Source organism: Rhinatrema bivittatum, chromosome 11, assembly GCF_901001135.1.
Source record: "Rhinatrema bivittatum chromosome 11, aRhiBiv1.1, whole genome shotgun sequence".
In the NCBI taxonomy this organism is placed as follows: domain Eukaryota; kingdom Metazoa; phylum Chordata; class Amphibia; order Gymnophiona; family Rhinatrematidae; genus Rhinatrema; species Rhinatrema bivittatum.
This window is the reverse complement of record NC_042625.1, coordinates 46478727-46491462: the sequence shown is the minus strand read 5'-3', so window position 1 is coordinate 46491462 and position 12736 is coordinate 46478727. Positions and strand designations below refer to the sequence as shown.

The 12736-nt window shown below is 48.8% G+C and overlaps 1 protein-coding gene across 1 annotated transcript in view; it reads right to left on the bottom strand.

Moving 5' to 3' along the window:
- TRMT2A (tRNA methyltransferase 2 homolog A) overlaps positions 1-12736 on the bottom strand; it is a 52880-nt gene that overhangs the window by 11906 nt on the left and 28238 nt on the right. Inside the window, 2 exon segments of the mRNA XM_029620051.1 lie at positions 389-511; positions 5954-6065. Coding sequence (XP_029475911.1) covers positions 389-511; positions 5954-6065 — 235 coding nt within the window.

The window sequence follows — 12736 nt, the reverse complement described above, 5'->3', positions numbered from 1 at the left end:
CCAGAGAAAGCATGACTACATCTCAGCTTTAAAAGAGATAAAACTCCTAGTCATGACGGACGTGAATGCATCTTATCTGAAGGATAAATCCTCAAAGCTCCATTTCCCCCCAGTTCCTGAAGGCCATAGTCAGGTCTGGTTTCAGGATATCCACAAAGAATACTCAGGAGATACCTCTGCAGGCAGTTGGTCCAAGAACCAGGTTAATTTTCCTAAAATGTTACACCTTGAAAACCAAAGTAGTTTGTAACCTCCTGACTTACATAGTAATCATCATCCTGATCTGTTTCCTTGTACAATAAAACATTTCAGATTTCTGCTTCTAGATTAGTGGTACTACGTTTACTACCTAACAAGCAGTTCCTGACCTAGCATGAGATTTGCTCACCTTTGCCAGTGAAATGCCAATGGCTCCAGTTCCACAGCAGACATCAAGCACGACACTGTCCCAATTCAGCTGGGCCCAGTCTCCAATTGCTGCATACAGGACCTCTGCTGCTGCAGTATTAACCTGAGAAATTCCACCACATTTATTTAATGTGGTTTCTGAATTACAATAAAACAGTTCTGACCTTTAACACAAAGCATGAGCCTTTCTTACTGAAAAATGGAGAAATTACTTACCTGATAATTTCGTTTTCCTCAGTGTAGACAGATGGACTCAGGTTATGTGGTCTCCTGCTAGCAGATGGAAACAGAGTCAAGTTTCAAAGCTGACGTCACCCTAGATATACTCTTGCAGTGACCTCAGCCATTCAGTATTCTCTTCAAAAATGCATTGTGGACATATTATTGATGAACTTAATTAGAATTTTGATACAACTTGATTAAAAACTGGAGACCGCAACTGTACTCAACCCACATAAGCGCTGAATCCCAGCAATAGTATAGATGCCCTGGACTAGGGATAGGGTATCAGGCTTACCCGTAATGACATGGAATTGAGATTCACCTTGTGGGCGATTCCTTGGTGCCTCTCCTGGGCAGTCGTGGACGGGATGCTGAGTCCATCTGTCTACACTAAGGAAAATGAAATTATTAGGTAAGTAATTTCTTAATCTCCTAGTGTGTAGGCAGATGGATTCAGGACCAATGGGATGTACAAAAGCTACTCCCAAATGGGGCAGAAGGCTGCCCACAGTCCAGTTAGCACTGCTCTCACAAAGGCTGCATCCTCTCAGGCTTGGATGTCCAGGTTATAGAACCTGGAGAAGGTGTGCAAGGAAGACTACGTTGTCCAGGTTATAGAACCTGGAGAAGGTGTACAAGGAAGACTATGTTGACGGGAGACACTAGCTTAGCTTCTGCCCAGGACATGGCCTGGGCCCTAGTGGAATGAGCTTTGATCTGAAGGGGTAAAGGCTTCCCTGCCTCCACATAAGCTTCCGTGATCACTTCCTTGATCCAGCGAGCTGTGGTAGCTCACGAAGCTGCTTAGCCTTGTTTTCTTCCCCCTTGAAGATCAAACAAGCAGTCTGTCTTGTGCACTGGTTCTGAACCTTCCAGGTACCATACTAGAAGCCTGACGTTTAAGTGGCGTAGTAGGTGGTAGTCTTCAGTGTCCTTGCGTTCATCCAGGGATGGTAAGGAGATGATCTGGTTCAGGTGAAACTCCGAGCTACCTTTGGAAAGGAAGGAAGGGATGGTGCAAAGCTGCAATGTTCCTGAAGTGAACTGGAGGAAAGGTTCCAGATATGACAGCACCTGTAGTTCAGAGATGCGAAGAGCTAAGCATATCGCCACCAAGAATACAATCTTCAGTATTAATAGGCAAAGAAACAGACTGCGCAGTGGCCTAAAGGAAGGCCCTGCTAAAAAGTCCAATACTAGATTGAGGTTCCATGGAGGACCAGCCACTTTAAGGGTGGTCAGAGGTGTTTAACCTTTTTTGGGAAGTGGGCCAACTCTGGATGCATTGACAGGCGGATTCCGTTCACCTCTCCCCTGAAATGTGAGAGCCGTCACCTGACCTTCAAGGAGTTGAGGAACAATCCTTTGTTCAGGCCGTCCTGTAAAAATTCCAGAATCATGGGGATCTTGGTCATTCGTGGGGGCACTCCATGGTCCACACACCAGGCCTCAAATATTCTCCAGATCCGTACATACGCCAGGGACATTTAGAACTTCCGCGTGCGGAGCAAGATGACGATTACGGCTGCCGAATATCCCTGCTTCATCAGGCGACCCTCTCAAGGGAGAGACCATAAGACAGAATAGAATTGAGTCCTCGTGAAGGACTGGACCTTGTTGGAGAAGGTCCCTGTGCGGGGGTAGGCGAAGGAGACTCCCCACAAGAAGCCTCGGCATGGCTGCATACCACAGGCATCTGGGCCAATCCGGGGCCACCAAAAGGACCAGTCCTCTGTGGTGGTCGATCTTGCGGATGATCTTGCCCAGCAGGGGCCATGGAGGAGGGAGTCCTCCTCTGGCCAGGTCTGGACAAGGGCATCGATCTCTTGGGAGCGCCGATCTCATCTGCGACTGAAGAATCGGGAAATCTTTGCATTGTGAGATGTGGCCAGTAGGTCAATGAACAGGAGGCCCCAGCGAACTACTAGGAGCTGGAAGGCTCTGGTCGACAACGCCCATTCCCCTGGCTCCATATCTCCCTGCTGAGAAAGCCTGCTCTGACGTTGATCTCGGCTGCCCACATCACGGGAAAAGACCCTTGTAGATTTAACTCTGCCCATTCCATAAGGGGGTCTATTTCCAGAGACACTTGGTGGCTTTTGGTGCCTCCCTGGCGGTTGATGTAGGCTACCGTTGTTGCGTTGTCTAACACGTGGACTGCCTGTCCCTGGAGCCTGTGGCTGAACTGCAGGCATGCTAATCTGACTGCCCATGTTTCCAGGCAATTTATGTTCCAGTGCACCTCTTCCTTGGTCCATGACCCCTGGGTTGTCAGTTCCCGACAGTGAGCTCCCCTCCCTCAGAGGCTTGCGTCCATCGTGAGGGCGATCCAATTCGGTGGGAATAGGCTTACATCCTTGCTTAGGTGAGCTTCCTGTAGCCACCACTAGAGCAGAGAACATACTTCCATCGGTAGATCGATCGAATAGCCTTGAGACAGTGAGTTCCAACATAACAGCAGGGAGTGGAGTAGCCACGTGTGCCCTCACCCATGGTACTACTTCCAGGGTTGACGCCTTGAGGCAGAGGATCGGGAAGTAGCTCCACACCCTGGGGTGCATCGTGTTTGTCAACAGACACATCAGCTTACTTATCCTCGAGGGAAGGAGGAAGACCTTGACCTGCTTGGTGTCAAACCGGACTCCCAGGTACTCCAAGGACTGGGAGAGGTTGAGGCTGCTCTTGTCCATGTTCATGACCCGAATTCTTGTAGAAGGGACCTAATCCTGCTAGTCAACTGGAAGCTCTCTTCCAATGACTTCGACCAGATCAGCCAGTCGTCTAAGTAAGGATGCACCAGGATCTCTTCTTTCCTCAGTGCCGCCACAACCACCATAATTTTGGAGAATGTTCTGGGGGCGGTTGCCAGGCCGAAGGGCACAGATGCAGGTTCCAGTAACACCAGCAGCACTCACTATGAAGGCTTCAGCAGGTGATGTCACTGCCCTATGCTCAAACTTAAACATGACACCTCCAGGTAAGCAGCCTGGTAACCATGCAATTTATCTGTAGCAAGACAGCATAAAAAGAACAATTCAATTTTTAGCCCACCTTTCCAAATAAGAGAACATAAGAGCATGCCATACTGGGTCAGACCAAAGGTTCATCAAGCCCAGCATCCTGTTTCCAACAGTGGCCAATCCAGGCCATAAGAACCTGGCAAATACCCCAAAACATAGTCTATTCCATGCTTCTATTGCTAGTAATAGCAGTGGCTATTTTCTAAGTCAATTTAATTAATAGCAGGTAATAGACGTCTCCTCCAAGAACTTATCCAATCCTTTTTTAAACACAGCTATAACAACTGCACTAACCACATCCTCTGGCAACAAATTCCAGAGTTTAATTGTGCGTTGAGTGAAAAAGAACTTTCTCCGATTAGTTTTAAATGTGCCACATGCTAACTTCATGGAGTGTCCCCTAGTCTATTATCTGAAAGACTAAATCGATTCACATCTACCCGTTCTATACCTCTCATGATTTAAACACCTCTATCATATCCCCCCTCAGCTGTCTCTTCTCCAAGCTGAAAAGTATTAACCTCTTTAGTCTTTCCTCATAGCGAAGCTGTTCCTTTCCCCTTTATCATTTTGGTCACCCTTCTCTGTACCTTCTCCTTCGCAATTATATCTTTTTTGAGATGTGGCGACCAGAATTGTACACAGTTTTCAAGGTGGGATCTCGCCATGGAACGATACAGAGGCATTATGACATTTTCCCGTTTTATTCACCATTCCCTTCCTAATAATTCCCAACATTCTGTTTGCTTTTTTGACTGCCGCAGTACATTGAACCGACAATTTCAATGTGTTATCCACTATGACACCTAGATATATATATATATATATATATATATTTAGGGATTTTATATACCGATTTTCTTGATACAGATCAAATCAACTCGGTTTACATAGAACGATAGTACATTAACAGTAACTAGTCAAACCTCAAAAGAGGAGACAGATTGGGAGCAGAAGGTAAAAGTTACATTATAACAAGGGTGAATAACTTGGAATTGGAAATGAAGAGACAGATAATCAAAGTAGAGAGATATAACAGAGAGAAGGGGCTTGAAGCCAACCTCAGGAGAATAACTCTAGCATTATAACGTGATTATATGACATTCTGCTAGTTATTGAAGTACAGCTGATTGAATAATATCTTAGTAGAATATAGTCTAGGAGACAGGAAAGGCTCTACCGAAAAGCCAAGTCTTCAGTTTCTTTTTAAAATTTATGAGGCAGGTTTCCTGTCGGAGGTCTGGGGGTAGTGTATTCCAAATGGTGGGGCCTGCTGTTGAAAAAGCCCGGTCCCTGATTGTTAATCTTTGTACCAATTGATTGAGGGAACATGAAGGGATCCTTATAGGCATCTCTCAAAGGTCTAGCTGAAGAGTGTAATTTGAGAGGGTGTAGTAGGTCTAGTGGAGTCTGGTGGTGGATGTTTTTGTGGTAGATCTCTTTCTTGGGTGGTAGCTCCTAATATGGAACCCAATATTGTGTAACTATAGCATGGGTTATTTTTCTCTATATGCATCACCTTGCACTTATCCACATTAAGTTTCATCTGCCATTTCTATGCCCAATTTTCCAGTCTCACAAGGTCTTCCTGCAATTTATCACAATCTGCTTGTGATTTAACTACTCTGAACAATTTTGTATCATCTGCAAATTTGATTACCTCACTCGTCGTATTTCTTTCCAGATCATTTATAAATATATTGAAAAGTAATGGTGGTCAAGGAAGCTTGCAGCATTATTCAAGTAAAACAAGTCCCTTCCCCAGAGAGCCTCCAATATAAGTAGATACATGAGACAATGGAAGACAAATTAATTCTCCCAATGTCACAAAGAGTTACAGTAGAGGAAGTGGATTTTCCTGATCATCAGCTCATTGCTCTAACCACTAGGCCACTCCAAGTCTTTTTGCAGCCAGGGATTTCATACATGTGACACTAGAACTCAGTCCCTTAATGGTAGTAATTTCCACTATGACAGTTTTAGAAGCCTGGCAAAATACACAACATAAAATGGTAAAAAAGTAGAAGCAAGAAAAGTGACGACATGCAGAGCATTGCTAGTGCTCCTCTCTTTTGCTGACAGGGAGGCGAGAAGTAGTACCACATAGTGTAGCAGACACCCTAAACAGCATGGCACTTGACTGTACTATTAGAATTAACAAAAGGACTGGCTGCTGTCCTGTAATTACAATTCTTAGGAACTGCAGGGTACTGGGTATCCACACAAATGGGAGCTTGTCAGATAACAGTTAACACATGTACATGTGCCCAAAGATGCTAGCAATTTAGACTAAGCTGCTGTACCTGGAAGAATGCATGAGGCGAAATGCGAAACTGGAGACCAAGAAGTTCTTCATATATATATCTGTCACCCGTCACGTGTTCTAAAGGCAAATCCTCAAGATTAGGTGACTTCCTACAGAAAACACAGAACACTGAAAATGATTACTTTAAAAAGGATTGAAAACAGAGAGCGTTATATTTTACAGTGTCGATTGGAGCATCAGAAAAAAAATATAATCTAACACTTTTTATTCTGCTTTTTGGCATGTCAAAGTGGATTACATTCAGGTACTCTACATATTTCCCTAACCCCTGAGGGCTCACAATCTAAATTTGTTCCTGAGACAAGAGGATAAAGTGACTTGTCCAAGGTCACAGAGAGCAACAGTGGGATTTGAATCCTGGTTTCCCTGGTTTGTAGCCCATTGCTGTAACCACTAGCCTACTCCTCCACTTGTATTATTCCATTATTTTTGTAAGTATGCAAGCCTTGACAAACATAGAATTTCCTGTGGGTCTCCGGGTAAGATGTACACAACAGCTGCAGGTGATCCAGAATATGACAGCCAGTGTATCCTGGAATGCTTGAAGAGATCCAGTGCAGCTCCATTCCTTAGTAAAATGCACTGGCTTCCTATAGCAGCTTATGCAAAGGGCAATGGCCCTGTTTACTTAAGGCAGGGGTCAGGGTAATATCAACCAGGGCACAATCTTGGATCAAAAGTCAGAAGGCCTCGTGAAGCTCGGAAATCATAATGCCAAACAAGGACTTTTTGGGGGCCTGTACCTTCATTGTGAAATGCTGCTCTGTATGACATTAGATCTGAGTTAAATTACTTGGCCTTTAGAAAGATAGCCAAGATTGTACTATTTCCTCAAGTCTAACTATGCTTTGGTTACTGTCAGGGCTTGTTGTTTAAGCCTTGATTTCTCAGGTCTATTTGTTCATTTTTTCTTTGGCTTTCCTCGGGGCTTCAGTTTCCCTTTGGTTCAGGGCTGGTCTTGATCAGATCAGCAGATGTTATGGGTGGGTAAATGGAGTTTTTTTAGGTCACAAGTACCTTGCATCTTGTTGGATGGATGGGCTGGAATCATGGTTGAGTGGATTGGGTCTTTGTTTTATGGGGTGTTCTATGGTTTTCATCAGCCTTGCTAGAGGGTATAGCAAGTGGTTAATCATTTTGTACTGGTTTACTGTACTTACTGTCTCTTTCATTCTTTCACTACTTTGGGTGGTTACTGAATATAGGGAAGGCAGTATATAAATTAATGAACGGAATAAAAAAAATTTTGTGCTAATCCATCTGTACAAGAAAAGAAAATTAGGTCTTACCTTTGATAATTTTCTTTCCTGTAGTACCAAGGATCAGTCCAGACTCCTGGGTTATGCCTCCGCACCAGCAGATGGAGACAGAGCAACACTTGGCGGGCTCTGCCATAAATACCAGGGTGCCACCCACAGCCTGCCAGTATTACGTAATGTCAAAGCAGAATAATCCCCAGCTGCAAACTAACTATATACATGAAGTTCAACCGGGAAACCCTTGGGTCACTACCCCCAAGCAGCAACCTGACCCGAAACAAAACCAGACAGGAATAATAATCTTCCCAGCCCAAGAGGAAATTCTGGGCAAAATGTAGACACAGCGGACTCTCAGACTCAATGCAGAAGTGGGCGGGACTCTGGACTGATCCTTGGTACTACAGGAACGAAAATTATCAAAGGTAAGACCTAATTTTCTTTTCCCTGTACATACCGGATCAGTCCAGACTCCTGGGATGTACCAGAGCTCCTACTACTTGGGATGGGACCCGGAGAGGCCTGAACGCAGCACACCTGCCCCGAAATTTCCCTCCCTGGGAGCCTGAACATCCAGCCGATGACGACGCGCAAATGTATGTAGCGACTTCCAAGTCGCTGCTCTGCAGATCTCCTGCGGAGAAATCTGATGACACTCCGCCCAGGAGGCTGCCTGTGAACGCGTAGAATGCGCCTTCAGACCCAAAGGCAAGGGCCGACCAGACAAAAGGTAAGCAGAGTTAATGGTCTCCTTTAACCAACGTGAAATGAAGGCCTTGGATGCCATATTACCCTTTTTGGGACCCTTCCAGAGAACAAAGAGATGATCCGAAACTAATGAGTTCCGGGTAACCTCTAGATAGCGCAGAAGAGCCCTATGCACATCCAATTTCACCAAATCCTTGGAAGAAGGATCCGACCTGTTTAGCTGCGCAAATGCTGGAAGCTCCACAGACTGGTTCAAATGAAAAGACGAAACTACTTTCGGCAGAAAGGAGGGAACCGTCCGGAGACTAATTCCGGATTCAGAGATTCGCAAGAAGAGCTCCCTACAAGACATTGCTTGAAGCTCCAACACACGCCTAGCTGAGGTGATCGCCACCAAAAAGACGACCTTCAACGTGAGATCCTTCAGCGTTACTCTTTTCCATGGTTCGAACAGTGGGCCACACAAGGCCCTTAACACCACATTTAAGTTCCAGGAAGGACAGGGAATCAGTAGTGGAGGACGTAAATGCCTCACCCCCTTGAGAAATCGTGCAACATCTGGATGGGACGCCAGTGTCCCACCATCCACCGAACCACGTAAGCAGCTGAGGGCAGCCACTTGTACTCTCAACGAACTACAGGACAGGCCCTTGGCCAAACAGTCTTTGAGAAAAGCTAAAATCTCGGAAATGGACTCCCGAGTAGGCTGGATTTCCCGAAGCAAACACCAAGATTCGAAAACCTTCCACACCCACACATATGATAAGGAAGTGGAGGTCTTGCGCAACCGCAGAAGAGTGGAGACTACTGCATCAGAATAACCTTTACCTCTTAAACGGCGCCTCTCAAACGCCAGGCCGCTAGACAGAAGCGATCTACCTGATCGAAACAGACAGGCCCCTGATGAAGAAGATTCGGTAATGCCGGAAGCCACAGTGGGCCCTCCACTGCCAAATTGAGAAGGTCTGCAAACCAAGGTCGCCATGGCCACTCCGGGGCCACCAGAAACACCGCCGCGGGGTGACTCTTTATCCGACGAAGGACCTTGCCGATTAGAGGCCAGGGGGGGGGAAAACATACAGAAGAACTGACGTCGGCCAGGGTAACGCCAAGGCGTCCACCCCCTCCGCCCCTGTTTCCCTGCGGCGGGCGAAAATCGTGGAGCCTTGGCATTCTGAAAGGTCGCCATGAGATCCATGGCAGGTTGTCCCCACCTGTCGCATATTAGTTGGAACGCCCTGTCCGCAAGTTCCCATTCTCCGGGATCGAGCTGATGCAGACTCAAAAAATCCGCGTGAACGTTGTCTACCCCTGCTATGTGGGACGCGGCAATGCTGAGAAGGTGCCGCTCCGCCCACTGAATCAACAGTCGGGCCTCCAATGCAACTGGGCGACTCCGAGTTCCTCCCCGACGATTGATATAGGCTAATGTCGTCGCACTGTCGGACAATACTCTGACCGACTTCCCCTGGACCAGGGGCAGAAAAGCCCGAAGTGCCAGACGTACCGCCCTGGTCTCTAAGCGATTGACCAGCGAGATTCGAGCGGAGACCAGAGGCCCTGTACGGACTTTCGCAGACAGACCATACCCCAGCTGGAAAGGCTCGCATCTGTGGTGACCACTGTCCAGTCTGGTGCCACAAGCGAGACACCCCCCCCCCCCGGAGATTATCCGAACGGAGCCACCATCCCAGATTGGACCGGGCCACCTCCGTCAAGGGTAACGGCAGGTGGAACTGCTCAGAGACCGGGCTCCAACGGGAAAGTAACGCCGATTGTAACAGCAGCATGTGTGCAAAGGCCCATGGCACCAATTCCAGCGTCAATGCCATGGAACCTATCAATTGCAAATAGTCCCAAACCGTGGGAGACGGATTTTGTAGTAAAACCTTGACCTGGTGTTGTAACTTGTGACTGCATTCAACGGAAAGGAAAACCTTGCCTTGTTGGGTGTCTAATAACGCTCCCAAAAGTTCCAGAGACTAGACGGCTCGATGTGACTCTTGGCTGTATTGACTACCCAGCCAAGGGAGTGCAACAGCTGCAGCACCCTCTGTACCGCTGAACGACAGAGCGCTTCGGACTTCGCTCATATCAACCAGTCGTCCAGATACGGATGGACTAACAGCCCCTCCCTGCATAACTGCGCCGTGACCACCATGATCTTGGTGAATGTTCTGGGGGCCGTCGCGAGACCAAACGGTAATGCTTGAAACTGATATAGTGCCGCTCCATCACATAGAAACTGAGGAACCTCTGATGGTCCTCCCGGATTCCGATGTGCAAGTATGCTTCCGTGAGATCCAGCGATGCAAGGAACTCCCCCGGTCTCACTGAAGCTATCACGGACCTCAAAGTTTCCATGCGAAAGCGCGGTATCCGGAGACATTTGTTGACATCCTTGAGATCTAGTATGGGCCGGAAGGCCCTGTCTTTCTTTGGAACGATGAAGTATATGGAGTAGTGTCCTCTTCGTTGTTCCAAGTTGGGAACTGGAACAATTGCCCCCAGATGCGACAATCGGAGCAAAGTCTGCTGGACCGCTTTCCGCTTCTCCGCAGGACCGCACAGGGACGGGAAAAAATCGTGGATTGGGAAGGAGAGCAAAATCTAAAGCGTATCCGTGTTTTATCACTGAGAGAACCAACTGGTCTGTTGTAATAGTGGTCCATACCTCATAAAAGAGCCAGCCGGCCCCCTACCTTAGGCACGGAGGGATGGACCAGCGAGACATCATTGTGCCGACTTACCGCCAGAAGACGAGGGGTTAGACGCCAGTCTACCAAAACGTCTGCCCCGAAAGGACTGAGACTGCTGCCTACCCCCTCCGAAACGAAAGGAGGATGAAGGGGTACTTGGCCGGGGAACACGAGCCTTACGGTTTCCCCGAAACCTGGATCTGGAGGAGAAGACTCCCTTAGAGCGCGGCCTGTCTTCCGGGAGCCAGTACCCTTTATTTTCACCCAGCAATTGTATCATGTCTTCCAATTCCTTCCCAAAAAGGAACTTGCCCTTAAAGGGCAAGGAACCTAGACACAATTTGGAGACCCCGTCCGTGGACCAGTTCCATAACCACAATAGCCGCCTGGCTGAAACAGCGGAAACCATGGAGCGGGCCAAAGTCCTCAGAAGGTCATACAGTGCTACCGCCTCGAGGCGCCCCGCCTGCCTGGCTTCTTCTTCGGACAGATCCTCGTTGGCGAGCAGCTGCTGTACCCAACGAAGACCAGCTCGCAAGGCGAAGTTACTGCAAATGGCCGCTTGAGCCCCCAGGGCGGAAACCTTGAAAATCTTCTTCAGCTAAATCTGCAGCTTGCGATCCTCCAGGTCCTTCAAGGCCATGGTTCCCGTAACCGGGATGGTTGTCCTCTTTGTGACCGCGGCATCCACCTTTGGTACCTGCAGGACTTCCAGGGCATCCTCTGGCAAGGGATAGAGCTTGTCCATTGCCTTGGTGACCTTCAGCCCCACATCTGGAGTATCCCATTCTCAAAAGAGAAGATCCGTCGCCGAGAAGTGAAAAGGGAATGTGGTGGAAGGACCGCTCAGCCCTAACACCACCGGATCCATGGATCCAAGCCTGGACTCCTCGGGAGGTGTAGCGATCCCTAACTCCTCCAGGTTGGCTGGGATCAGCGGGGCCAGTTCGTCTCTTCTAAAAAGTCGAATAACCCTCGGATCATCCCCCTCCGAGGTCTGACTCTGCCTTGCTGCTCCCTGCGGCGTCGCACCATCTCCATCAGCCCCCCTTGGGTGCGGGGAGGGCTCCTCTGAAAATTCCGGATCCGAGGAGTCGGGGGAGGGCTCTGTGTCCACTCTGGGCGGGAGGACTCTCAGCAGGCGTTTAAGCCTTGGACTGCCCTTCCGAGCCCTCTGACCAAGGTCGAGGCTCTTTTGCGGGGAGTGGCCCCTCAGGGCCCCGCGACTGGGATGTGTGTCTCTTGAGGGTCTTGCGGGCCTTGAAGGCCCGATGCATAGCCAATATAAAAGCAGAAGAAAATGACATATCGGAACCCTCCGATTCCGTGTCCATAACCCCCCCCCCCGTCCTTCCCCCGATGCCCCCGCTGGCGAAGCAGACCTCGGGGGCGGTCGCTGAGGGGAGAGGGAGGGCGGGAAATCCCCGGGATCCGATACCGGTGGAGCCGCGACTGACAAAATGGCCGATTTTCCCACGATTTTTTTTTTAAACTGATTGGGGGGGCCGCGGGAGGCACCCCGACCGCTAAAGACTGCCACCGTACGACTACCCCCCGGAACCGAAGCAGAGGTCCCCTCGCCCCTGGGACGCAGGCTGAGCAGAGCCTGTCCTGGGAGAGGCGCGCGCCGTCAGCGCCGCAAGCCGAGTAGGCCGCACCACATGGCATGCTCGGCACCAGAGTAACTTTCACCCCCAAACCGCGGCACGAAAGGGAGAGGGGAGGAAAAGAATGCCGAGGGGAATCGCCGGACAGAGAAGGGAGAGCCACCGCCTGACAAAAAAAAAAAACCGCTCCATCCTTTTTTTTTTTTTTGTACCTGGAGCTGTCCCTCGATGGGTCCTGAAGCGGTCCGGCTGGGGTGAGTGAGCCGGGCTCCCCGGTATCACCCCGGCTGTGCTCCCCACAACTCAGGGTCCTCGACCCTTGGGCCCAGCAAATGCTTGACCAGGGGGGATGGTCCTCTCAGAACCTGACAACCCCCTGGGAGCAAAGGACCGGCTGAATCAACGGCTGCTCATGCAAAGAAGAATCTTTTATTTATTTATTTTTTTTGCCAAACTTAATTAAATGAACAAACCTGACTAACTAACTAAA